General features: G+C 48.0%; 1 protein-coding gene across 6 annotated transcripts in view; it reads left to right on the top strand.

Annotated features, from left to right (window-relative positions):
• Positions 1-2,526: 2,526 nt before the first annotated feature.
• The window catches only part of IGDCC4 (immunoglobulin superfamily DCC subclass member 4), a 108,847-nt gene continuing 83,429 nt past the window's right edge, over positions 2,527-27,944 (top strand). For all 6 annotated transcript variants that reach the window (XM_076348073.1, XM_076348071.1, XM_076348072.1 and 3 more), the window contains exon 1: positions 2,527-2,638. In XM_076348073.1, the coding sequence (XP_076204188.1) occupies positions 2,533-2,638 (106 nt within the window). In that variant the 5' untranslated portion in view covers positions 2,527-2,532. The remainder of the gene's footprint in view (positions 2,639-27,944) is intronic.

Below are 27,944 nucleotides of genomic sequence, written 5' to 3'. Positions count from 1 at the left end.
GGTGTGACACCAGGAACGCCTCCCTGCAGCCACAGGACCAGCTCCTGTGAATGCATGCGTCAGCCAGTGTTGGCTTAAGTTGTGAAGGAGTCGCCCTGCGGAAACGTTGGTTGTCGTGAGCTCAATTTGTCTGTGCTGATGCGGGCGAGAGCGGTGGATGGTGGGGACTTGGTGTTACTCTCGCAGAGTACGCGTGTTGTCAGTGTGAAAGGAGCTGGTGCTCTGGGTTATGTTACTGGTGATTTCACAGATCAGGGGCTGTTTGCCAAGTCTTTTTTTTTTTTTTTTCTTTTCCCCAGGGATAGATATTCAGGGAATATATGTGTTGCAAGCTTGGGTTTGTCAAAATGCTGGTTTAATTCCTGTTCCTACTGACATGCAGGAAGACAGAGAGGTGCCACGGAGGAATCAAGTAACACTGTCATGCCAGGCAGGGAGCAAAGACAAGAATTAGACCTGGGTCTTTTGATTTCTAGGCTAGTGCCTGCTTCTAACTCTGACCTGTCAGCAGGGAGCTGGGTCAATGCCTTAACACAGGCAGGTGTCGTTAGGCAGTGTGCAGTATTTTGCAGACCACTAGCAGTTTTCATTATTTATATTATGCCAGACTTGCCTGACTTTTAGGTAAAGGTTTTCTTGCTTAAAGGGAGGGAGAAATGTCCAGGATTTGAGGAAAAAAGGGCAGGGGTGTGTCTAAAAGCAAACCACTGGCAGACACAATGAGGAGACATTCCTCTACAGCCTCGTTAAAGCAATTTGACAGCACCTTTAAAACCACCTCACACAGAAAGGAGCACGTGGGAAAGGCCCAGAGAGAAAGGAGGGTTTGTGGAGGTTGTTAATCTTTAGCCCCATGCTGGAGTAGCGCAGAAGGGAGTGTGGCTGTTACTGTCACCTTTTCCTTCTGCAGGGAGGTAAGTGTATGGATGGTGGAGGAATAGGGTCAGTGGATTTGCTGTGGCCTTATTACCCCCTCCTTCCCTGTGAGGTGTGCAGCAAGTGCCCACCTAGCTGGGAAGGCCCCAATACTCGGCAGAGCCTCCCTGCATGTCTCTGTCCGGAGCAGGGGGCTGCTGGATCCCAGGGCTTGTTTGCACTGATAGTGCCAAGTACTTACAGTTGCATAAGTCATACACACAGGAAACCTGTTTCCCACCGTGCAGCCTTTCTGGTTTCATTTAAGCTTTTATAGTTCATTATACAAGCTAATAAATAGGTGGGTCTGGATTAAAAAAGCTTCTTTTTTCATATTCTGCATAGCTGGAGCCCTCTCTGCATTCCACACTGCTGCGATAAAACATCCTGGTGCACTGGGCAGCCTCTTCTCCTTTCGGAGCCCAAGGCAGACTCCCTCTGTGTACATCACTCTGGATGTGGCTGTCCTTCTGCTTGGCACCAGCCGCTGCTGCCAAAAGAAGGGCTTGGTGTCATTTGCCCTTAGGACTAAACTTGCACCTGCAGCTTTACGCACAGATGTGCAGCATGACTTTGTGTCTGGGACCCAGCCAAGCTGGGGATGCTGTGGCCTCGGTCTCCATCTTTCAGCACCCTTCAGCTCCCTGCCTCATTTCCACTGCTTGGCTTGGCTGGCAGATGGGTCCTGCCTCTCTCCACAGCAATGGGGTGCGGACAGGCCGCGCCGGGTATTTTATTTGCTTTATTTTCAAAGACAGCTGAGAAGCATAGGCTAGACTTTGGTGCCTGAAAAGCCCAAGGAACGATATACACCTGAAGGAGTTGTGCTTTGAAATGGGCCCTAGCAGGACTGCAAACCAATGGCAATATGGTCACTGGTGTGTGTTTGCCTCTGCAGCCCAGCCAGGCTGTATGGGGCGGCAGCCTCACCTTCTCCCCACAGACACAGGCCTGCACCCTCTGACAGCGGCCCTCGGGCAGCCGCCGGCCCTTGGCTGGCTGTGGCGGTGTGAGCTGCTGGGTGCCTTGCGCCTGTCCGTCTGTCAGCGGAAAGCGGCGGGCGGCCAAGGGTGGACGCCGCGGAAGGCTCCCGCAGCCCTGACGGGACAGAGGGGCTGGCAGAGGTGTCACCTCCGGAGCACCGTGAGGGGGAAGACGACTGCTGGCGGCAGCGCGGTGTCCTCCACACTCACCTGCGGCAAACAGGAAAAAAAAAAACCCTGAAGAGAAGGGGAAAAAAAAATTAAAAAGCACATAAAATGTTTATAAGCCCCCGTTTGCCAGCCTGGGGAGCTGCCGGCCCGGCGGAGGAGCGCCGCACCTGCCGCGGCAGCCCGGCCCCGCTTCCCCTCCTCAGGAAACGGGGCTGCTCCCCCCGCCGCGGGCTGGCAGCAACCTGTTGGCCCCGCCGCTGTCGAGGAGGGCGGGAGGAGCCCCCTCGGCTCGGCGGCGAACCCGCTGACAAAGGCGGAGCAGCGGCAGGCCAGGGCCGCCCCCACCCCCCGCCCCCGGCAGCGGGGCCCGGCGGCGCCGGCGGGCAGCGCGGGGCTGGGGCTGGGGCTGGGGCGCTCGCACAAGATGGCGGTGGGGCGGCGGGAGAGCGCGCTCCCCTCTTAGATGCGGCCGCGGCGGCCCCTGCTCCCGGCGCCCAGCGGGGCTTACATGGCGCTGGAGGACCTGCTTTGTCTCTGCTTCTCTGCCCTCGCCGTCCTGGCCGTGCAAGGTGGGTGAGGAAGGAGGGGGTGGGTCGGTCGGTGCCGCCGAGCCCACGGACGGTCGCGGTCGCGCGTGGGGCCGCGGCGCCAACTGCCCCTATACCGCGTCCCGCTCGGCCACGGGTAGCGGCCGGCTCCCCGCGGGGATGCGCTCCCCGGCCGGGACCCTCTCCCCCGCCGTTTCTCGCCCCCCCGTAGCAGCCCTTTCCCCCCTGCCCTTAGTAGCCATTCCCCCTCCAGTCGCCGTCTCCCCCCCTCAGTGGCCGCTTCCCCCATCCCCCGTGGCCATTTTTCACACACACCTCCTCCATCCCCTTCTCTCCTCCGGCTGCTTTTCATCCCCCTGAGTCGGGCGACGGCCACACTGGTGGCCTCAGCCCGTGTCTGGACGGTGTCTCCTTTGGGGTCACCTTTTAGGGGTGACACAGGGCGTCCCCTGCAGGGAGTCCCCCTCAGAGTGCCGGGCTGGGGCGGGGGGGAGTGGGCCAGCAGCAGCGACCCCCGGGCATCCACCTTGCCAGCGGCAAGTTTCCCCTGGAGGGACGGCTGCTGAGGCAGGCTGGCCTGGGGACGAAGTGCTTGTCTGGCGAGGGGCTGGCCTGGAGCAGGCCCAGGTGTCTGGCAGGGCCATAGTGGGGACCCTCGCGCCTCTCCCGCCGGCGCAGGACACGTGGGTGGGCAGATGTCCCGTTGGTCAAGGAAGCAACCCAGGAGTAGCCATGCTCCTCGTGCCCACGTTTTGCAACGGTTATGCAAACGGCTCCGTGCACAGGCACACGTACGCCTGTCATGCTTGCCGACTTTCTGCGTTTGCCATCAAAGTTTGCATCGAGGGTCATTGCAGCTGCGGACCTTGGGGTGTGTGGTTCGTTCCCTGTGCGTGCGCAGACCCGCAGAAGCTTTTGTCTGCATCCCCAAGAAGGGGTTGGAAAGGTGTAGGCTGGTGGAGCTGCACCGAAAAATGTGAACCGTGTATGTGCCCTGGAGTTGCTCTCGTTTAAAAGAGCCTCCTAAATGGGGGATTGTGGTGGAGGAGCCATCCCTATGTCATTGTACATTTTTATTCCTTTTGTGATGCATTCAGGTTTGGCAGAACATAACAACAGCACAAAGGATGTTTAGTCTTTATGGCTTCAAAAATAGCCTTTTGGGGGAGAGTACAGTGTGGTGGACAGCTGCAGGGTTGTTTTCCTTTTCTTCCTTTTTTTTCAGAACATTGTGAGCTCCTGTAAGGAGTAGGTTATCATTTGATATAGGTGCAGCATTACGGTGGCTGTGTGTAGAAATGAATAACGGTCCATGTAAATGACCCATTGTCATCAGTGCATGTGGGTTTTCTAGATGGATGGCAGTCTGTGACCCCACCAGCAGACGAACGGGTAAGCTGGGGTGGGTGGGAGCTGTGTCTCGTGTGTGTTTGAGCAAACAGCTAAGTGGATCCTGAGGCTTGTAATGGAGAACAGTGATTTAAAAAAAAAAAAAAGAAAAAAGGGGGGTGGTGGAGTGGATGTTGTTTTTCAAACCCATTTCAACAAGAAAACTTCAAATGCTTTGTGGGAATTTGCAGTTATGGCTTCTCTGCTTTTTTTGCAAGCAATTAGGCAACTAGTGAAAATTGTTTCTGTTTGTTTTCTAACAATGGGCCATGTATTGTGTAGAGGTAGTGTGTATGTCCACACAGTCTGTGGACATGCCGCTCGGTACATGCTGATTTGCTTTCCAACAGGTGGGTTTGATTCTGAAAAGCAAAACATGGACTTGTTTCAGTCTGAAATTCATTTGGCAGAGGGTTGAAATGGTTTTGGGAAAGTCTGCATTTGATCCCGAAGCCCACGTGCTTTGATCCAAAGTTCAAGCCTCACCGGGTATGAAATACTTAGGAGAGAAGTAGACTGGAAAACCTTCCCCCCTCTGTGGATTTGATGGAAGCCGTGTCAGTTTACACTAGCTGGGGATGTGATCCAGTGTTTTGAAAGCCTTCTGCCTGTCCTACTTTGAGACTGTTTTCCCTGCAGTAGCAGGAAAGGGTTTAAGGAAAAAAAAGCAAAAAACAACCCCTCTTCAGTTGACTCTGGCAAGGGGGTTGTGCTGGTTGCTTTCCTTGGGGCTCTCTACAGGGGACGTGTTGGTGGGAAGTGGGCTGAGCTTTCCATCCAAACGATCAGCTGAAATCCATCTGGGTTTATGTCATTTGGATTTGTGGTGAAGTCCTCTTGCTGCAGAACAGATTTCCTTTTTTGACATCACCTAACTTTAGTTCTGATTTGTTTTATCCTTCCTGTCGCATTCATTTTGGCAGCGTAACCCTGCAGCCTGCTGCGTGCAGTTAGTGCTTTTGCCTGGGGAAGTCAGTGTTGCCATTGTTTGGGGATCGTGCATCTCTGCTGCAGCGGTCGCCTGCGCTTCGCAGGACGTCACCTGCATGCAGATCTGCTTGCCCTGTTGACTGTGGTGTTGCAGTGTCACCTGTCTGCGGGCTGGGTTGCAAGGAGGCAGGATGGGCAGTGGAGGGAAGGGGTGTTTCTTACACTCCCCAAGAAATGGAGGGTACTGACAGTGCCAAACACTTGTGCACACCATGTTAGCGAGGTTTTGCCTGTATCATGTTTCCAGGGGCAGGTTTCTTGCGTGGGAGCTTGCTGCTGTTGTGCTGTGGCTGTCATGACAGCCAGTCTCCAAGCCCTGACGGCAGAGGCTGCTCGAAAGTGGGGAAGGTTTCTGCTGGTGTTTCCCTGTTTCTCTTCTGGTGTGTGAGGCTGAAGGAGAAGCCTCTCAGGCTTGGTTCTGTTTTTGTTTTCCCTGTTTTCCCTAGCTTTTTCTTTCTCTTTTTCTTTTTTTGTGTCCTCTCCTTTCACTACCTTGAAGTCCAAAGTGAAGCAGAACCTGCTAATTTTCTGATGTCTCCCCCATTTCTGCAGCAAACTTTCTCCTGGCAGCTGTAGAAAGTTTGATCTGCTGCAGGGGGCCCCACATGGGGTGGGTGTATCGCTGATGGTACGCGAGCCGCTTCAGAGTGGCGCAAGTAATAATTGAAAAAGAAAATGTTTGGCAATCTGCCTTTCCCTGGGGAAGAAGGGAGGTGATTCTCCCTGCGTGCATGCTTGCAGCCTGATTTGGAGCTGGAGGCAGCTTCTGTGGTATGGCACAGGTCTCTGTGCATCGGGGGCACCAGAGCCACCTGCATTTGGGAACTGCTCGGGTGGGCTGCGTGTTGCCATGGCGTATGGGACATCTCGCCTGAGTGCCCGCTGTGATCCTGGGCCAGTTGCTTAATCTGCTCTGGTGTCCTCAGGGCCCGTCTTTAGGCCGAAATAGAGATGCTGCACACTTCTCTCTGTCAAAGGTGTTGAGAGGATAAAATCTGTCGACGAGTTTTCAGCACATCTATGATCTTTGTCACTACGGTGTACAACTATCCTGAGGGCAGGGTGCTGCGTTGTCCCATGTTGGCTCACGAATTTGTGATTCCTGATACCATATTACTTGCCAGGTGATTTGAACTCTGCCTCTCTTGGAGCTGCTTTCCCAAAGGCTGACTCTTCTCCCAGGGAAAAATTCAGGTGCTTGTGAACCAGTCCGGGCATTCGCAGCGTAAGAGATGCTGCTTGCACAATTTACATGCTCCTCTCCTGTTTAAATGGCTGCCTGGCCATTAAGCCTAGTCATGGTTATATAATTAAGATAGGAATTAATATTTAATTTGATTGTAATTTGTTGCTGGAATCCATCCCAAACTGTATCTCTGCACGAGGTGAGTGGGTACCTTAGAGAAAACTGAGGCAAGTGTTACACGTAGGGGATTTTCTGCTTGGACACTGAGAATTATAGGCCTGCCTTGGGTGATGGCAGAAACCCTAACCTTTACAAGCCCGGAGCGATCATAGTCATTTTGTTATCTGTAGGAAGCAAATGTTTGCTTTATAGTCAGCTGTAATACTAGAGGGGATATGGTAAATCCTTGTTATCAGTATTTGCCAAGTGCATGTTGGGCCAAAATCAACTCTGGTGCAATTTCTTTTGGAGAAGAACTGGACCCACTCATCTACAGTATTTTTAGCCTGGTTTTCTAAGGAAAAGAGACTTATGTAGTCATGCTGTCTAGTTGTCTGTCCATCTCCCTTTCCTTTTCCAAATAATTTTTGGACCTGCTGGTCAGTCATAGCTAGTGTCGATATGGAGAATTCAGAGTTTTTGAAATTAAGTGATCAAGTAGAGGAGAGAGATGCAGTTTCTGCACGGACTGAAAGAGAGGCACTGGAAGACCCACCTGGCGGGGAACCTGAAGCGCCTCAACTGCAGGAAGAGCTTTGAACAGAGCTTGCACCTCGTTCAGGTAGGACAGGGTAATCCAGTCACAAGACACAAAGCTGCGGGAAATCACAGTCTCAAGTTCTTGTATCCACTTGTTTATTTTATTTCTGAAGTCTTTTATGCTTTAAAACATGCTGTTGTTTTATGGTTATGTCAGCATTCACATCACAGGGCTTGGTAGCTGTTTTGCTTTCCTCTCTTACTGGGAAAGCATTTTCCAAACACAGGACTTGGAGCTGCTGTGACATTGGCTCTTTCTGTTGTCTTTGTGTTGGTCACTTGCTGTGTCTGCCTCAGTTTCCCCATTTGTTCCAGCTGGGCAGAAGATGCTGTTGCATACTGTAAACATATGAAGAACACCGTCACTCTAAGTACCCTTCTTGCATTTATTAAAATCCCATGAGTAAGTGACCTCCAAATGCTGCTTATGCTTTTCAGACTTAATGGCTTCTTGGTGAGAGGATCCACAGTTTTGTTAAAACTGCATCTGTTATCTTCATAAAAAGCGGAGTTGAGCTGTGTTTTCACGAGCCTTTCTAGAGATGCTAAACCCCACACCAGACATGGGGGGAAGGACCGAAGAGCTCCTTCTAGTTTGACTTTCACTGGTATGCTGAAGTCATCTTTGAAACACCATTGAATTTTCCTAATTCTGAAGAGTAACAGAGCCTTCACAGGGAGGGGAAGAGCTGGTCACTGTTTACTTCTAGGGAGGTAGATACCTGCTAGAGTTGCAGCTGGTGAGAAGAGAAATTCCCTGGGAGAACCCAAACACTTGTCATCAGCCATGTTTGAGTGTATCTAATGCTTTTCTGTTTGCAGATGTCAAGACACTTTGCTTGTGAGTATGTAGGTCGTGGTGCTTCTCCCTTGAATGCATTTTTGTTCATGTCACTCATGCCCTTTGGTGTCTCCGAGTCGGATCCTCTCGTGCTCTTAATCCATGGGATCCTGCTGTTGTGATATGGGCCTGCTTTATCTGAGAAGTCCAGCAGATGCAGTGTGTTATCTCCATGGGTAATAAACATACTCTGTGGTGGTTATGATTAGCAATTACTGTACTCCACTGAAACTTTCATATCAGATGTTCTGAAATTATTTAAATGTTCTGAAATTATTTAAAAATAAGTATCTGCATTTTAAACACAATTGCCTGTTACTGCCATATTAAATTCAGCTGAGCTATTGAATAACCTGGTTTATTCTATGCTTTCTTGTTTTTTAATGTTGTAACTTTTTTCAAGATCTCTCGTGGATCTTGCAGACAGGTCTTTAATATTAAAGGCATGTTAATGAAGTGTGAGCATCTCCAGAGGTTGCTCTCAGCCCAAATTGGTGGGAGAATTAAAATGTAGTGTGTGAAGCTGTTGTATTTGTGTTCAGTCTTCTGTGGCCCTTTCCCTTATTCTGACTGACTTCCCTGCTCTCATTTCCTGCTTGGGTCTTTGAACCACATTCCCTTTGGAGTTGGGATGGCTTAGCACCTTGTTAAATGTAAGAATTTGGGAAATTAAACAGTTAAAACGGAACTCCAGGGAAAGGTGCTGGGACAGCAGAACTTGGAGCAGAGGTGGAGCAAACCTGGGATGCAGAAGCGATGCCAGGCTGGCAGCAAGTTGGGGGGATGTGATAAGGTCCTGCTTTATATTTCACTGTCTGTGCTGGGAAATATGCATCCTTGATAGTTTCTAAATGGACTGTCGATAGATGATAAAGTTAATTGGTGTGACCAAAAAGGTCATTACTTAATGGGATGGATTTCCCATGCTGTGTTGTGTGAATACACTGAGGGTTTTGGCAAAACCTGGCTGTTCATGCACTCAGGGCTTTGATAAATCTTCTTTTTCAAAAGCATCAGCAGTGCTTACAGGTTTTAAAATTACCTGAAGTTTTGCACTTAATGCAAGACTGTCCTCTCTGTGTCTCTCGGCTGGCTAGTTTGATCTGATTTGCAGAATGGGTGCGTGTATTCCGAGACAAAAGTGGAATTGTGTCTGATAGTAAAAGAAAACTAGTCAAGTGTTCACTGATTTTTTTTGTTTTGTTTTGTTTTGCTTGTTTGTTATTGCAACTGACAAGGCTTTTATGTTCCTTTGGAAATCTTTGTCCCTTTTTTGTCTCTTTTTTTGGTGATGGTCTAGTGAAAAACTCCAATGTGCTACTTGGAGTGCTGATGTGAGGTGCTGCTACTTTTCTGGAAATATCATTGCTGCTTTAAAAGGATGACATGTGTGGTCCTCTTAATCATGTTGACCCAGAGGGACTGGGCTAGTTGCAGCCCGTTTCTATGCCCTACCAGCCCTGCTCACTTGTTTGACTCCTGGCAAAGCCTTGAGAGAGCTCGTAAGAAGGAGACACGGAGCTTTTCATGACCAAAAAAGACAAGGGTCAGGGAGGGCAGAGAATTAGCAGATGTTCAGGCTGATGTTCAGGGGGTTTAGCCTGTGGTGCTGGGATGGGACCTGTCACTGTATGGGAGTTAAGGCTTGTGTACGAGATGCTGGGGCTTGTTTGAGGTTATCTTCAGCAGTGGGGTAAGAAGTGTGGCATGGGGTGGAGGATCTGGGGCTGCCAGCTTTACTCCATTATTTCCTGCTTGACAGGTATTTTCCCCCGCCGTAGAGGCTCAAGCAGCCCTGCTGTTAGAGAATTCAGGTTGTCTAGGAGGGCGATCATATGCTCCATAGGTTTGTGTGTGTTTGCGAAAGCACTATGCATTGTTGTGTAGCAAGGCATCTTGGCAAAATACGCATAGAAGATAAAAGGGGAAAAAGAAACCCAACATCTGATTCAATACCAGCTCCTTTGCTGGGTTGGCAAAAATTGTTTAGATCCTCCTTCCCAAGAATGATTTTGTAAACATAATACTGCCTATTAGCCATGTAAATTACTGTCATTGGTGGCAATTGTTGTGATGGAAAGATAAGTGTCTTGAAACTCTGGTTTGATTTACCCCTCCTGCCCCCCCAGGCTTGCTAACCAGTTGTTTATGTCAGCGCTGATTATGGCTTTTGTCAGAGAAATCAAAATATTGATCAAAATTATTTAGCTCTGTTTTTCCTGGGTCAGAGTAAATGCACTTTTTCTTTCTTTTCTTTTGCACTCTTTTCTCTGTACTGAAAACAAAGCAAACCTTTGCTTGAGGAGATGAGCTGTACGTTCCCGAAGCCAAATGTCATCCCCTTGAAGAGGGTCCTTAGGAGCAGACTTCGTATCTGGAGGCTTTCCGCAAGAGTCTGTCAGTTGAAAATCTGGCTAGCAGCATTACCACAAGTACTATTGTGGGATTTTCTTTACGTGAAAAGGGGGGAGAGAAGGAAGCTTCTTCCAGCTGCTGGCAGAGAATAGCTTCCCATTTTCTTAATGCTTGTGGCTGCTGCCAGGATTTTCTGTTTAGCAGCAGAGGGAGTTAAGTGTGGGGTGAAAGGCTTCGGTAACACTTCAGCATCCGGGCACGAGGCTGAGCCGTCAAATATTTCTTCTTGCTCTTTGTTTTTTATACCAGTCAAGGCGCTTGGGTAATTTTGTAGGTTTAAGGCTAGCGAGGTTGTGCTGCCTTCATGTGCACTGCAGGAAGCTGAGGACGTTTCTTGTTTCAGGTTTAATGGTTGTGCTTGAACAAGAGCATCTCTTAGAGCAACACCCACTTCTGACTTAAAAATGTCTTGTGGGTGCTTGTCCGTTACAGCCCCTCAGTGAGCTGGTTTGATGTCCTTGCTCAGTAATGTGCACCTTCATTCAGTCTGAATTTACCTAGCTGTGGTTTATAGGTGTATATGAAGACAGGTACTGGTATGAAAAGCCTACCTGTGAGTATGTGTATGCTGATCAAATTTCCTGGTAACCTGCTCTTTACTAAGCTGAATACATGTAGGTCCTTGAGTCTTTCACCTGTTTTCCATCCCTTAATCTCAGCCTTCTGTAGCTAACACTAGTGTAAGTAAAAGCCCTGCTTTTCTCAGGAGTTAGGTGTTTGCTCAGCAGAGGAAATTTCTTAGCTACTTTGATTCAGAGCCTGACTTTTTGGATCTGGACCCTGTGAGTCTCTGGGGGCACCTGTTCCCCCGCAGCTCAGCGCAGAGCCGCTGTTCAGCTTGGACAGTCGGTGCTGGATGTGGCTTTCCAGATGTGATGGGATCGGAGCCAAGCAGAGGGAAAAGTAAAGAAACCTTCAGCTCCGAGAGTGCCTCTTTGGTGAGTAGCTGAGCTGTTGCTGAGGCAGATTTTGGGTGTTGCAGTGGGATGCTCACATGCAGGAAACCAGAGGAAGAATCGGGACAGGGCACGTATGTGCAGCTTTCATATAGCTTTTGAAGAGAAAGGCTGCCATCTAAGCTGAAATCACACCCTGCAGTTACACTTGCATAGAAAAATACTCTCTTAGTCTTACAGCAGTTTTCACCAAATAACGTCGCAGCCATGTCCTCCCTCAGCACTTCAAGTACAGTTGGAGCGTATGGAGCTTTGCCCTCTCCGACACATAAAGATGCCTTTACCCTTTTCCATGTCGCCTATACAATGCAGTTTTTATATTCTTGTGTAAATGTCTCCAGCCTCTTCCCAGCTGTGTCCATGAAGCAGCAGTGAGCTTTCAGAAGTAGGAAACCAACAGTAGGACTTTCTGGGCTTTAGGGTGGAGATGTTTGATTCCCTGCTGCAAGACACTTAAGAGTGGCTTCAGGCAACCCTTTGTCTGCATCATGGTTTTTAATTTGTAAAATGAGGTATTAAAATTCCTGTCTCAGAGGCTGAGCACGAATGCTTTCGGGGTGGAGGTGTACAGATGCTGTGGGGCAGTGTGCTGCAGGTGTGTGTTTCAGATGTAGAGGTTTGTAGAGATGGGAAATAGGTGCTGTACAAAATGCATCTGTTCATGTGGCTGTGCAGGCGTGGTTGTGCCTACCTGTCTGTGGTGCGTCAACACTGGATGTGTGCGGGTGCAGTGTGAATACAGAGATGTGTACATGCTATGTGCAGGCCTGCAAATGAAAATTCCTGATTACTTGTTTATGTATTTAAAGTTTGTGGGTTTAAAAAAATGCTGCCCTCATAGGGAATATTTTCTTCTCACCAGAAACTTGTTAGACTGGAAATTTCACAGTACTAATTTTTATGGCATTTCCTAAGCTGAACTAATTGGGTATTTTGGAAGGGGGAAGACAAGGGTGTGGATGTGCGTTTTTATGTAGATTTCATTAAAAATGTGACTTGGATTATCCTGCTAGTTATCTGAGCGATGTGAAAGTCTCTGCTGGAAAATGCAAGTGATTATAGGCTGGTGACTAACAAATAATCCTTGGCTGATATGGGGTGAGCTCAATTAATGTTAATCCCTGCTCAGCAGTAGTAAAAGTTGGATGAAGTCAAGGAGACTTTTGCAAGGCTGTTACTGACCTGAACATGAGAGTGATCACACAGCGTTCCCTAAAATGAAACCGGTTCTTTGGAAGAGGCATCATTCTCATCATTTCCTTTTTACACTAGAGAAGGAGCTATTCACAGTGGCCCAAAATTGCCTGCTTATGAAGATGAGTTTTTCTCTTGTGCTGATATTATGTGCTGAGGCACACAGGACCTCATTAAAAGAGGAGCAGCAGTAATTATTCTAGATTAATGGAAATAAATCTGGTTTTAGTAATAAATGAGGTTGTGTTCCTTGGTCCAGAGCAGCCACCATCTATAGTGCTCATCTAGCAGTCTGATGCACAGAGGCAAAACCTCTCCTCACCATGGAGAAAAACAGGTGATTTGGGCGTTTTTGCTGAAATCTTAGTATAAGTCTGGGTGTTGTTTTTAGATGTGTTTTGGTGAAAAAAGCAGAAGCCCAGAGACAGCAGGGAGAAGCATCAAAGCAGAATCCCAGAGACAGCAGGGAGAAGCATCACATCCGAACCTGGACCCCGTTGATACAGGAGGGCCCCACAGTGGTGTGACGGTCCCCACAGGCATTTTGCTGCTTGGATACTGTAGCATTGAAAGCATGTCCTTCACCATTTGGAAGCAGACCCGGTCCTTTTACTGCTTTGTCCTCAAACTGTCAGGTTTCAGCTGGCTGCAGCTTTGGAAAAAGGAAAGATTTATGTGCTCTGAGGAGACACTTGCACTGACAGTGGGTAAATGCACTGTAGATGTTGGAAAGTTAAACAGCCAAGTAGGTGTGAGGGATTTTGGAACATAGGCTATGAAATATATTTTCCTCCTGTTGTTATGACAGAAGCAAATTTAAATTTGGAAATGGGAGGGAAAATTCTCACCCATTCTAACCCTTGGTCCTAACCATCTTCAAAAGGTGGTACTGCTCCTTGTTTTCCTCCACCTTCAAGTGCATCCCAGTAGCCATGGATATGGGCGTTATCTTGCTATTTCTGCTAACACGATCCCTGAGCTGTAAGAGCTCACTTTGCATTTTCAAAGATAACTGCGTTTCCAGATCACAATCAAATACTGTCTTTTAAAACTAGATTAGGTGAGAAGTTATGCCAGGAGGATGCAAAGTCCTGAGATGGTCAAGTCCTTGGTAAGATCATTGCGTTGTTTAGCTGTGGGCATTCCTCTGACTTAACCGTTTAGCATCTCCCGTTTTATTATTTTCAGTGTCTCCTTCTAAAAGCTACCCTCTTATCTGCTATTGTCCAAGTAAGGCTGGTTGGCTAGCTGTATTGATAATGTACCTTTGTGGGTTAAGCGATAACAAAAAGGAGCAGAGTGTGGCCAGATAAAGCCAGGGGTAGCCCACAGCCGTGGAGGGAGCTGGTGTTAGACACTGCAGCCTGTAGCCAGGCAGTGAAGCACAGATGGGTTTTGTGACTTCCCGGAGGCCATGCAGTGGATGGTGACAAAGCTGCGCCTGGACAGAGTCTGGTGCTTTGTCTGGACTGCCCACGCTGTCTGTTGTCTGCAAAATTAACTCCTGGCCTAAGCTCCCCTCACCTTTCTCTTGTGTTCCCATGCTGCGTGGGTGGTGTGTGCGCTCTGCGGTCCTTGTGTCCTCCCAGAGAAGTGAAACCTCTCTTGGGGTGATGCAGGCTTGCAGTGACAGTCGTCTGCAGTGAGCTATTAAAACATACTTTCCCATTAGTTTTCTTTGTTGCTGTTCTGAATTGTCTTCTCTTCCCCTGTGTGCTGGCTCATTATTTCTCATTAATTCATGTTTTGTGCAATTACCTGGGAAATGCAGGAGAGTTGGCAGGAGTTTGATGAGCCTGACTTCTCTTCTTGGGGGTAGGTGACTTTGTAACAATATGGCATAGGAGAGTTGGTTATTGTCTTCTTGGAGTGGCAAGCTGCACACCCAGGCCTCGCTGCTGGGGCTTTACGGGACAGATTGGCTATTTCAAAGAGAGCTGGAAAGCACAGGGGGCAGAGGGAGAGGCTATATGTGCAGATTTCTTGGGTACCTGGTAGGACTGAAACCAGAGACATTCTTGACGTTTTGTATCTGCTCTGTATTATGGCACTTTACACCCTGTCCTGAAGAGACACTTCAGACTTGAACCCCAGCCTATCAAGAAAATGTGAGCAAACAAGGGAGGCTCTTTTCTTAACTTTAAAAAACAGAAACGTACAATAAATAGTTCTAAATACAAGCCAGGGGATTTTGTTTGTTGTGAAATCTTTCAGCTCAGTCTGAGGAGTGCCTGTGTCTTGGGATGTGTGTCAGAGCAGTGTCATCCCTGCAGAAGGGTTCTTTGCCCTTTCTCTTTGCAGGCAGCATTTCAGGCAAGAACAGAGATGTGATCTGGTCCCTTTTTGCGAGGAGAAAGCCAGCACACAGCAAGATAAAAGGGCTGTCACTGATTAAAACATCACAGTTTCTCTGCTTGTTGCTTGTGTTTTACTGACAAATATGTCGTGCCACTGGTTTCCCCATACGAATGCTCCTCTTTTTTAAGGGTTCTATTAATAGGTGGACTTCCCAGCTGCTAGGAAGGACCTCTTGATGGAAGCTGGACTAAGCTGTTTGATGGATGGTTTCACAGTTAGAGTTCAGGCTGTTGGTGGAGAAGGGGCTTTACCTGCCCTCCTCCTTCCTTTTTTATTTTCAGGTGAACTGCAGAATCTCATTACCAACAGCAGTGTCAGGGCTTTGAAGATTTCTGGCCTAATTATCTTTTTCGCGCTGTGAGTAGCAGTGAAATCCACATGCTGTCAGGGAGGCTTAGCTATTGTGCCAGCTGTACAGGGGTGGGAGGAAAAGGCCTCATGAAAGGGCTTGTGTGGAGGGTTTGTTTCTGATGGTGCAGGCTGGCTTGGGCTGCATGCACGTTCCCCAGCTGTACAGGTGCTGCAGGATTCCCTGCAGGACCTGGATGGGGTGAATGAGGTGCAGGTGAGAAGCTACCATGCTCTGGACTCCATCCGTGGCTGTGCAAATGCCTTTTTTGGGTAATGCTCATGAAGGTCCAGCTTGCAAGGCTGAGTTCTTTCTTCATCAGGACTGTAAAAGCAGATTAACAGTATGTAGAATCTGCCATTTGGCTAAACATCATCTGCTGTCCTTGGGGAAGGTTCAGGCCCATTTTCTGTGTATGTGACTTCCTAATAGCTTCCTCGGCAGGAAGTTTTAAGTACCTTCACATAATTACCAAGTCTTACGTATGGAGGGTTTTAGCAAACTGGATTTTTCCCTCTTTTCTAGTCAGCTCACTTCTAACAGGAGAGAGATGCAGAGCAAGACTGTAATCTTGAGAGAGGCAGAGGCAGAAGGAGCTGTGTTGGGGGCAATGGTCTGTGAAGCACACCGAGGGCTTGCAAACTCTCTTAGCATAGCCAGAGGCCATCTCTGGAAGTAACAACTGGACAGGGCACAGCTGACGGCTTGTGACAGGAGATGGCCAACGATACCCAGGAGGGGAAGAGGAGGTGTTTGCCGAGGCTGCATGAAGCAGTTTCACAAACTAACTTAAGGAGCAAAACCAAGATGGATGTCCCCAAAAGAACGCAGCTGCAGCCCTCTTTTTGGGAGCTGAGGCAGGATCCTGGAGCCACAGAGGTGGGCAGCTCCATCCTCACTTCGGATGTAGACATGTCTCTTCTGTGTCAAGGTAGGCCAGAGTGAGGTGGCAGTGGGGACTGAGCTGTGTCTTGCCTGGGGGCTTTTCCTCTGACTTGGGTAGGAAATGCTGGGTGCTTCACAGGGGTCTTCCGTGAGCATGGATGCCTAGCGGCTTCTGTGGAGATGCATCCCATTATCCCTCTCTCTATGGAGAGGCTGTTTGGTTGTTGCATAGTTTTGCATGCTATGACATATAATTACAAAAATGGTGGGTCAAATGTAGCAAGTTTCAGTGGTGTGTTTGCGATGGCTGTGATAGAGCCATGTGTTTGCACATCATTTCCGAGACTGATAGAGACATATCTCTATATTTATGCTCGGATACAAGGAATCTTCTGCTATTTGAGTGAAACAGGTCAAAATATTATTAATTCTAGCTATTCCCATCCTGAAGCTTTAGCAAAATGTTGCCCCATCTCTTGTGTAGGCAAGGAGCTTCTGAGGCAGATGTGGTCTAAGTAACACTAAACTGCATATAGCGAGAAGGCAAGGAAAAGGAGTGCAGGAATATTTGATGCCTTCATCATCAGTTGAAGGCAACAGGAATGAGAAAGATCTTTGATGATTAAGATCTTTGATCTTTAAGATGATGAAAAATTCAGGAAGACTGGAATGTACTCCATCCTGGCACAGTTCCTTGGGTCTTTTTTGGGTCAGTATCTCTGTGCTGCCCTTTCCTTATGGGAACAGGCGAGACCACAGCCAAAAAGCATCGAGGGTAATAGCTTGTTTTTCAGATGCTACAGGTGACTGGTCACTGAGGAGTCTGTAAGAGCTGTTTTCTCTGGCCTTCTATCTTAGCTGTTTTTGTATGTGTTGAGAGTCATCTTCCAAGTTTATGTGCAATTGTGGCTGGGTGGAAGGCAATTGATGGGGTCCTGTGGCAAGCTGGCCTGGCACAAAAGCTTGGCAAAATGCTGGTTCCCCTTTGCATGGCTTGAGGGGTCTGAGTGAACCTTCCCAGTACTGCTTTGTGGGTGAAGCCAACCAGTCTCTACAAGGCTAATACTTACTCCTAATAATGCTCCCTGTGACTTGCATGTCCAGAACACTGATTGCTGAGTAAAATGAGCATGCAAAGTCAAGGAATCCTTGCACATCTTGAGTATTGCTTTCCCTTTCTGTGGTTCCAGATAGCAGCTGGGAGAAAGTTGGTTTGGAAAACAAAGCTGTTAGGAACCGTTTGTTTAGACACAAGGCAAAATGAAAGTGGAAAACATAATCTGTCTGTTCCCCTCAGCCTCCCACCTTCTTTTTGTTTAAAATGTCCACATGCCATTTACTTTCAATAAACAAAAGATGTTTCTTATAAGCTGGTGTTTACTAGTAGGGAAATGTGATTTATTAGAGAACAGAAATCCCTGCTCGTGCCTGTGTTTTCAAACTGGAGCAAGAGTTCATAATTTTATAGACCTTTCAAGAATAGATTTCCTAAAGCAAACAGTGAGGAACTGTTAAATTATAGCCATGTAAAACAACAGCGTAATAGTGTGATTGCTCAGTACTAATGACTTTATTATTCTGTACCAAATAGGAGTGGTTTGGGCTGGTGGGAGATAACATGCCTTTCCTGAGATAGCTTTGGAGCTGATTCAGAGGAGAAGCCAATTTTAGATTCTTGGGCAGCTTCCTTTCCTCGTAATGAGGGAGATAAGGACTGTATGGGTGTTCTCCTACTCCAGCTTTCTTCCAGGATCATGCAGGGCGGAGCAGCTTCCAGAAAAGCAATGTACAATTTCTTTCTACAGTCTGAGAGCCACTGAAGTCTCATGCTGCCCCTCTAAGTTAGACAGGGTCTCAGCTTCCCCAGCATTTGCTTGGGGCATCTCTGTGGCCTGTTTGCCCTTTAGAGGGAATAGGAGAGAGATGCAGTTCCCCTCCAGAATCATGGGTGGTGGAGGCTGCGTTGATGCCTCTCCTTAGCCCTGTCTGAGCTCACGAGCCCTGCAGGACTCCCAGACAGTCAGAGCGCAGCGTTCAAGCCAGGGGCTTTGGGACTGAGCTGCTGTGGGGGCCACTGAATTCTTGAAATCCCTGGGCATGAGCAGAAATTACCTCGGAGTGCCTGGCACTGACATCTCTGGATCCTGTTGAGACCCAGGTTTGTACCCTATCTGCCCGTTTCTTTCCACAGCTGCTTACATGGAGCTTAAGCAAGCTGAGGTACCAGATGTCTGGTCTTGCCTCTGTCTTCCATGTGTTTGTCACCTCCAGGTGTTGGTGGCTCAGTGTTCTGCTGACCTGGCTGTGAACGAAGCTCTGAAAATAGCAGCCGTTTGAGGAAGGTCTGTGCTCCCTTGTGCAGCTCTGCCAGCCGTTACCTCCTTAGTTGTGCCAGGCAGTTTGTCGCTGCAGGTAGTGAGAAGCACAAGAGTATGGGTGGTCTCAGCTTGAGCTCCTGCTTCCTCCAGTCTTGCAGTTAGCATGTGTCAGAGGATGGCTGCCTGGAGCCTGGGTGGGATCTCTAACAGATGCATGCATGGTGCCCTGGCCTTCCTCCAGCTTGAAGTCATTGCAGTGACCTCTGCCGAGACATGTATGTTGAAAGGGACTGATCTCCTGTGTTTCTTGGTTTCTTTCTCCTTCATATTTTGCATCATATATTGGACTCATTTCTGGCTGCCTTACACATATGCATGCCGGAAAACCTTGTACCAGCTTAGTTGGGCTCTTGGAAGAAATTGTCTTTGCAAAGAGAGCTGTGGCTTGTAATGAAATAGCTTGGCAGTGACATGGTTTCAGTGCTGCAGTATGTCTGTGCTGGCTTTCAGGTTATTCCTGGGCTAAAAATATGGCCTGTTAAGACTTCTGGAACAGGGTGTAACCATATTTTAAAGATACTTTATTCCTTATGTGTTATTGCTAAGTGATTTAACTGATACTGCATTTGGAGACCTACTTTGTAAGATCACTTTATCTGAAGTGGAAGTTGAGAAAAGAATCAAGTGTGTGTGTGTTTCTGATGGTGAGGATGTTGTGCTGCCTTGGAGGGCTGGGAGCTGGAGGCAGGACTCAGGAGCCGCACTGGTGTCTGGTGCTGACTGATCGGGGCTGCTGGACCAGCTATTTCCATTTCTGATCTTCCCTGCCCCCACATGACAAGAGATTCAGAATTGCATTGAAAAGATTAGCATTAGGAGTTTTACCACCTACTTCGTTTGAAACCAGATGTGCTTGAGATGTGTTGAACAAATGGACAGTGGCCTTTCTTCTCCCTGGGGACAGCTTTTACATGGATGGGAAGCTACAGATGGGGTCCAAGGCAGAAATGCAAATAGGCAGGGCTGTGATATGAAGCATTTGGCAGCATCGCAGGCTTAAAAGCTCCGTCCGCACGGCTGCTTGATCCTGCTTTCTCGGTTGTGCTGACACAGCTGGTTGTGGGCTGCACTGTGAACTGTGCGAGTGGAGCTTTGGCCTCAAAACTGTGGGATTAGGGCCTGTGCTGCTGGCACTGTGAAGCTGGCCAAGCCCAATCCATTCCAGTGCTGCTTGTAGGAAGCCCTCAGAGGTGTACTCGTGTCAAAATGACTGCTGTGATTACAGCTTTGCAGAGAAGCGTAGTAGTGAGCGTGAACAGCTAATTAGTTTTTATAACCCTCTTCTGTTTGCTTTTGAAGACACGAGTCCTTTGCTTGCTTGCCTGGCTCCCGTTCGGTGTTGTGACAATGTCAGGGCGAGTGTGTGAAGCTCATGTTACACGGGGAGAGTCCAGACAGGGTTGGTTTCAGCACAGGTCTCGTGTGTGTGCTCCAGCACTTTCCTGACAGGAAGAAATCGGTGTCAGAACAGGTTTGGCCCCGAGACTGTGAACAAAACAGTTTTGAGGGGCAGATCTCCCACAGTAATGAGTTCAGTGGTGGGTTGACTGGTTTTTTTGTAGGTGAAAAGGTCAGATCTGTTGTCTGGGTTATGTAGAAAGGTTTTGTTCTGGAACAGCCTGCACCTGATCAGCTCCCGTCTCTGCTGAGCTGCCAGGCACTGGTCTAAACAGTGTTTTTCCTACATTTTCTTCATTTGTGAGTGTTGGAGAGGTCACTTTTTCCTACGTTTTCCTCATCAGTGAGTGCCAGAGAGTTTACTTTTTAGGTGAGTATGTTCATTTAAGGCTGGGGAGTTTTGAGTTCAGATCAGTAATTTGGACAAGTTTAAAACGCCCCTGGTTTTGAGCCTGCTCAACTTGGAGTTTGGTTTTAATCACGAGTTTTAACAAATTGAGTCTATTGAAAACATTCTCAGTGAAACACTGTCTTTTTTTTTTTTTCTCAGAAGCCATTAGCTGTCTTCAAGAAACAATATTTTAATTGAAGCCATGATAAAAGCAGGGCGGCAGTGGTTGTTATAAAAATTAATTTATTAAACAGCCTTGTTTTTAATGCAAAAAAACTGTAAAGAAAAAAAGCTATCTGCTTTAAAACTGTCAAAATAAAACCTACAACTTTGAAGTCTTAAAATACTTTGGGAAATGCTGAATATTTTTGACTAGGTTATATGGAACAGCTGAATTGACTTAACTGGAACAAAATTAGAGGAACAAAGAGATTTTGTTTCCAGAGCATATTCTTTGCCCTTTGACAGTGCTGTCTAGCTCACACTCCCCAGAGCAGGTCACTGTCAGCTTCCCCGCTTTGGTTAGACTTTCCACATAACCAGTCTGCTGGGACAACAGTAATATGCTTACAAAAGAGCAAAAATTGCAGGAAGAGTCAGGGGCAAGAGCAGAACTTGAACCTCCTGTAACTGTTGTGTTGTTTTTTTGAAGGAGTCTGAGTCTCTCATTGATGGTTCCTCTTCCCCAGTGCCACATAGAATCATAGAATCATAGAATCATTGAGGTTGGAAAAGACCTCTAAGATCATCGAGTCCAACCGTCAACCCAACACCACCAGGCCCACTAAACCATGTCCCTAAGCGCCTCATCTACACGTCTTTTAAATACCTCCAGGGATGGGGACTCCACCACTTCCCTGGGCAGCCTGTTCCAATGTTTCACCACTCTTTCAGTAAAGAAATTTTTCCTTACATCCAATCTAAACCTCCCCTGCCGCAACTTGAGGCCATTTCCTCTCGTCCTATCGCTTGTTACTTCGGAGAAAAGACCAACACCCACCTCGCTACAACCTCCTTTCAGGTAGTTGTAGAGAGCGATGAGGTCTCCCCTCAGCCTCCTTTTCTCCAGGCTGAACAGTCCCAGTTCCCTCAGCCGCTCCTCATAAGACTTGTGCTCCAGACCCCTCACCAGCCTCGTTGCCCTTCTCTGGACACGCTCCAGCACCTCAACGTCCTTCTTGTAGTGAGGGGCCCAAAACTGAACACAGTATTCGAGGTGCGGCCTCACCAGGGCCGAGTACAGGGGCACAATCACTTCCCTACTCCTACTGGCCACACTATTTCTGATACAGGCCAGGATGCCATTGGCCTTCTTGGCCGCCTGGGCACACTGCCGGCTCATGTTCAGCCGGCTGTCGACCAACACCCCCAGGTCCTTTTCCGCCAGGCAGCTTTCCAGCCACTCTTCCCCAAGCCTGTAGCGCTGCATGGGGTTGTTGTGGCCGAAGTGCAGGACCCGGCACTTGGCCTTGTTGAACCTCATACAGTTGGCCTCGGCCCATCCATCCAGCCTGTCCAGGTCCCTCTGCAGAGCCTTCCTACCCTCCAGCAGATCAACACTCCCACCCAACTTGGTGTCATCTGCAAACTTACTGAGGGTGCACTCAATCCCCTCATCCAGATCATCAATAAAGATATTAAACAAGACCGGCCCCAGTACTGAGCCCTGGGGAACACCGCTCGTGACCGGCCGCCAACTGGATGTAACTCCATTCACCACAACTCTCTGGGCCCGGCCGTCCAGCCAGTTTTTGACCCAGCGCAGAGTCCACCTGTCTAAGCCGTGAGCCGCCAGCTTCTCTAGGAGAATGCTGTGGGAGACAGTGTCAAAGGCCTTGCTGAAGTCCAGGTAGACCACATCCACAGCCTTTCCCTCATCCACTAGGCGGGTCACCTGGTCATAGAAGGAGATCAGGTTGGTCAGGCAGGACCTGCCTCTCATGAACCCGTGCTGGCTGGGCCGGATCCCCTGGTTGTCCCGCTCATGCCTTGTGAGCGCCCTCAAGATGAGCCGCTCCATAATCTTCCCCGGCACCGAGGTCAGGCTGACAGGCCTGTAGTTCCCCGGATCCTCCTTCCGGCCCTTCTTGTGGATGGGCGTCACATTGGCAAGCCTCCAGTCTTCCGGGACCTCCCCCGTTAACCAGGACTGCTGATAAATGATGGAGAGCGGCTTGGCGAGCACCTCCGCCAGCTCCCTCAGCACTCTCGGGTGGATCCCATCCGGCCCCATAGACTTGTGAGTGTCCAGGTGGCATAGCAGGTCATTGACTGCTTCCTCCTGGATTACGGGGGGTTCATCCTGCTCGCCGTCCCCGTCTTCCAGCTCGGGGGGCCGAGTACCCTGAGGATAACTGGTCTGCCTGTTAAAGACTGAGGCAAAGAAGGCATTGAGTACCTCAGCCTTTTCCTCATCCTCAGTGACAATGTTCCCCCTTGCATCCAATAAAGGATGGAGATTCTCCTTGGCTCTCTTCTTGTCATTAATATATTTGTAAAAACTTTTTTTGTTGTCTTTAACGACAGCGGCCAGATTGCGTTCTAGCTGGGCTTTTGCCTTTCTCATTTCCTCTCTGCATGACCTAACGAGATCCCTGTACTCTTCTTGAGTCGCCTGCCCCTTCTTCCACAAGCGGTAAACTCTCCTTTTTTTCCTGAGTCCCAGCAAGAGCTCCCCGTTCAGCCAGGCCGGTCGTCTTCCCCGCCCATTCTTCTTACGGCGTACAGGGACAGCCTGCTCCTGCGCCTTTAAGACTTCCTTCTTGAAGATCGTCCAGCCTTCCTGGACCCCTTTGCCCTTCAGGACCGTCTCCCACGGGACTCTCTCAACCAGCGTCCTGAACAGGCCAAAGTCCGCCCTCCGGAAGTCCATGGTTGTGGTTTTGCTGCCCCCCCTCCTTACTTCACCAAGAAGCGAGAATTCTATCATTTCATGGTCGCTAAGCCCAAGACGGCCTCCGACCACCACATCTCCCACCAGTCCTTCTCTGTTAGTAAACAGCAGGTCGAGCGAGGCACCTCCCCTGGTAGGCTCACTCACCAGCTGTGTCAGGAAGTTGTCTTCCACACACTCCAGGAACCTCCTAGACTGCTTCCTCTCTGTTAGTGCCGAGTTTGAGGATGCTACAAGCTAGCAGGGCTTTTTCCTGGCTGGTGATTGATTGGACCTTCTCAACAAGTCTCAAAGTAAGAGACTTGCCTTCCATGAAGATGCTCTGAAAGTCTCCCAATGAACACTTTCCATGTACGCAGCAGCTTTCATCAGCAAAATGGTGAGATGGTTTCTGTGCCCATGGGGTATCCTTAGCATGGTGGCTGGCACACCATCTCTGGGAGGTGCTCATGTGCTCTGTTCTTCTGTAGCCGTTATTAGGGGCTATTTGCATGAAAACAGTCTCTCTGTAAAGTCTGTCTTCTGTTGGGGAAGGATAGGCAGCAGGAGGAGATGAGCAGTTGAGAAACAAGAAACTCTTGTTTCCATGCAAGTATCCTGTAAAGAACAAAAGAACTATCACCACCAGTGATAGTCTTATCTGGGGGCGTCCTTTCTTAAAGCACTCTAACTCCAGGCTTTTCAGATCACTACCCTGCGTGAGATAAAGCTCTTGGTTGTGCGTATTATGTTTGCCTATATAGTTGCTAGCCTACTAGGCCAAATCCTGCCATTCGTTATTACAGAAGCATGCTCAGAGGTGGGATCTGCAAGCAGAAAGGCTCCGGAGTAGTTTTCCATGAAGCAGCGTCAGGTCCATGTGAATGTAATTTTTACACTGTTGTGCGTGGTGGGTCTCATGGGTGAGTCACAGATGCTGCTTTTGTTTTGAACTTCTCTGGGGCTAAATCCTCTGTCTGTGGGAATTTTGCTGCTGCCTTCACTAGAATTAGGGCTTTTGGGGTCTGCTGTTGAAATGACGCGGGTTACCTCTCCTTCCCAAGTCCCAACTTGTATAGGAGGTAGGATGCAAAATAACACAAAAATTGCCTCATCTGCCCCCATGGTGTACTCACTGTGGCTGGCTCTGAGGATCCTGGGGGCATATTTCACTGTCTTAAGGACTGCCCTGTGATTTCTTTCCCAGTCCATTGGAGGGAGGTTATTTCTCTTTCCTTGGCACCTGAGGAAGGTGTCAGAGGATGGGAAGCCCTGCATCCCAGCTAAGACCACTAGCAAAACAGTGTTGTGAACAGCAGCCTCACTGGAGTCGCCTTGAGCTTGCAGCCCTGCCAAGCTTGAAGGTCTTTGAGAGGAGGTGGGACTGGAGATAGGGACAGCCCTGTGATGTACTTGAATTGATATGGCAATGGCAAAGAACTCTTGGGAACTGATTGGCATTCACTGCAGCAGACAGCTGGGGTGGTTTGAGACTTAGCTGCTCAGAGCTGCCTGTCCCTGAGGTAGAGGGTACTAGCTTGATAACACAGCTAGCCGGAGCAAGTGCATGTCTCCCTCTTCCATCACTGCCCCGAGCAAGGCACAAACCTCTGTTCATCAGCCTTTGTGTCCTTTTGACCTACAGGTATTGAGTTAGTTGCAAGCCAGTGCACTGCCTGAGCAGATGCACACTGAATTTAGTAGCTTGCTTAGAAATAAGTATCAGCAAGATGTCAGAGATATTAGGCATTAATAGATGTCACTAGTTCTGTGGAATACCCTGTAGAGTTACTATTCTTACTGTGTTGACATATATTAACGTATATAATAGTTGTATAATTGTTACTAATAATTATGATAATAATAAGCTTCTTCTCATAGACAGTAGTCAAAATGGATATTCAGAAGTCCCAGTAGGTACTTTTAAATCACAGTTGATGACAGGAAGGTGCCAGTGTGTGTACAATGTGGTGAGAAGTGCCAGTTTTCTGCCTGCTTCTGCCTGGGAGTAGTGTGAGCCTGGAGGCCAGATTTCACAGGTACAGTTGAATGTGTTTATCTGTGCTGGTTGGTTTGGTCAGGCAGTTTGGGTCAGGAAGTTCCTGTGCTTTTAGCTGGAAATTACTGTTCCCTACCCTGGCATTTGCTGCCATTCAGCAGAAGCACAGTAATTTGATGTGTGGGTGCTCCTATGCCGTTGCAGTGATGCAAAAGTAAAAGGACATTGCTTAAGTCACCTTCAGCCTAAAGTGTCAGTTTGGAGAAGCCCATTCTGCTTTGACTTGCAGAAAGATCACCACCAGTAATAGTCTTATCTGGGGGTGTCCTTTCTTAAAGCACTCTAACCCCAGGCTTTTCAGATCACCATCCTGGATGAGATAAAGCTCTTGGTTGTGCGTGTTATGTTTGCCTATCTAGTTGCTAGCCTATTAGGCCAAATCCTACCATTCTTTATTACAGAAAACCAGAGGGTGCCCAGATTTTTAGATCATTAAAAGAACTCTAAGACATGTGGAGCTCAAAAGGTTCTGGATTAAAATGTATTCTCCTGTTTTCTTAAATATAAATCTGCTAACAATCACATGGAGACCCACAGCAATTACAATACAAGGCTTGGCTCAAAGGGTACAGCTCTTCTTGGTTTATTGGAAAATAATACCCTGTGGCATATCTGAAAGCCAGATACAGGGTGACAAACCAGCATGATTATGGCAAAGTAGTAATATTCAGGATTGTCCGAAGAAAGATTAGCTTTTCAAGCCAGCTTTTACTGATGCAAATTGTCAACCACTGTGTTGCAATAAGGAGTAGAAATAACTAAATATGAAATGCTGACTCGTAAAGGGGAGTCATCTAAAGTGCTTTGTGTTGCAAGATTTCATGAAAATGGTTTTGAAATGTTCTGTTGCATTTACCTTACAGAGAGGCCAGTTCTGCCAGCTGGCAGGTGCTCTCGGCAGTGCATCATCCTGGAGATGCTGGGGGTGGAGCATGTGTGCTAGAACATCCCGTCCGTCTCGCAGGGGTCAAAACAGGATTGTTCCCAGTGGTGCCTTTTTTTTTTTTTTTTTTTAAATAAATACATTTTAAAAAGGCTTTGTTCAGTGCAGGTATAAAAGTCTCCAGCTTGGTTTTCAGTCTCTTTTTTCTGGGCAGCAGTTCCAAATCACTACCTTCCCTGGCAGGGGGATGGCTCTCTAAAATATATCTTAGGGTTCCTGGTCCGTAGGATCAATGCAAGTTGCATTCAGTGAACGTCTCTTTCATTAAGCTCATATTATACAATATAAAGGCGATTTTTCTTCCTTCCTAGTGTGACCCCATTGCTCTGTGTTGTAGTTACCTTGCACCTGGTGGCCAATGTTACAGCTCCTGTGTCCCTTATGAATTGCTCTTTCTGCTGTTTCCATTGTTATCTTTACCTGGTTTGTTTTTTTTGTGGGACTTTTTTTTTTTTAATAGCCTGCATTAAGGTTGCATGCTCTTTGCAGCAAGCATCTTGGGCTTGATTTTTATTTTGTGTTTGTGATATGTCCAGTGCAGTTTTGCCTTGGTCTTTGAGCAAGACCACCCCAAGCAAAATCATGCAGCCTGCAGTCCTTATCCTGCTAAAGCTTAGAGGTTCTGATTTCCCTGGTTTTTGCCAAGACCCTGCTGAGCTGGGTCCAAAAGGTGAATTCAGACACCACCCAGCTTCTCCAGAACTTTGTTTCCAGCTTCAATCCTTGCATCCTCTTCCCTTAGTCTAATTAAAACCCGCTGTAACAAATGCTGTGAAGCCAGCTGCCGTGCTTTGGCAGGTAGTGAACGCAGGGCAGTGAAACCTCCAGCTAATCCATTCATGCTATGAAGTCATAAGAATCTTGTTAATTTTTAAAAAGCCCTTGATGCCCACTAATCCAAATCAATTTTCATTTCTTTCATAAAGCCGTGCTTCCATTTAGGCTTCAGCTAAGAATTACAGCTAATTTGTTCGATTTTATAACAGTATAATTGAAAAAGTGATTTTAATGTCCTGGCAACCATATTCCCTTTCTTTGGTTGTTAATGAAAGAATCCATTAAAGTTAAATGATTTGGGCACAGATTCAAGTTGAATCGCCTGAATATTCTAGGGGAGTGTTTCTGACCATCTGCTGCTCTGTCATTGGCATTTGTGTTGTAAATGGGACCGAGAGAGGGACTTCACAGGTCTTGTTCGAACCATTAAGTGTAAAATATCATTTTAATTTTCTGATCTCAATGTGAATAGTGGAAATACTCAGGAGAGTTGGGACTGTTCTGGTCTGTGGTATCCTGCGCTCATAAATATTGCTGCTGAGCTGTACTTCCACATCATTTTCAGGGGCTCTCATGGCTATTTGTATTGATTACAGTACATCATCCATTGGCGTGTTGTAAGTTCCTTTTAATGACAGGCAAGACAACTGGAAGCGGAGCCTGTGAAGGGGAAAGTACATGTGATGGAGAAGTGTTTCTCCCGCTGCCTCGAGTCACACTCATCGCTTCTGTCTGGTTGCAAATGGAGCAGTGCATCCTCGTGCAGGGTTGGTCAGCGTGAACAGAGACAACTAATAAATTAGAGCAGCTGTTGTCATCGCCTTCCTTCTTTGCATATTGCCATGGTGGGTGATTTAGGGCTGTTGGGCCAAGCTGACACTTGGAAGCACAGGCCTCGTATACACAAGCAAGGACAGAGTCAAAGGGCTCGGCATCCTCCTTTCCCTGTAACACACTCTTCCTCTTTCCTTTGCTGCCGAGCTTTCTTGCTGTCTTTGGTGACACATGACATGGCTGACTTGCTGGGAAGCAAAGTGGACAATGAACCAGGCCATGAAATCCACTGGGGATGGCGCTGGCTCTCACTGGGTTTGAGCCTGTGCCTTGAAGGTGGATGAGTCTTTGGGTCCTCCGTTAAAGCTGGAAGTGTGTCCATCTCGTTAAGGATAGCTCAAGCAGTCATCCCC

This window comes from Aptenodytes patagonicus, chromosome 10 (genome assembly GCF_965638725.1).
Source record: "Aptenodytes patagonicus chromosome 10, bAptPat1.pri.cur, whole genome shotgun sequence".
In the NCBI taxonomy this organism is placed as follows: Eukaryota; Metazoa; Chordata; class Aves; order Sphenisciformes; family Spheniscidae; genus Aptenodytes; species Aptenodytes patagonicus.
The sequence above is the reverse complement of the archived record's forward strand: the minus strand, read 5'-3'. Positions and strand labels throughout refer to the sequence as shown.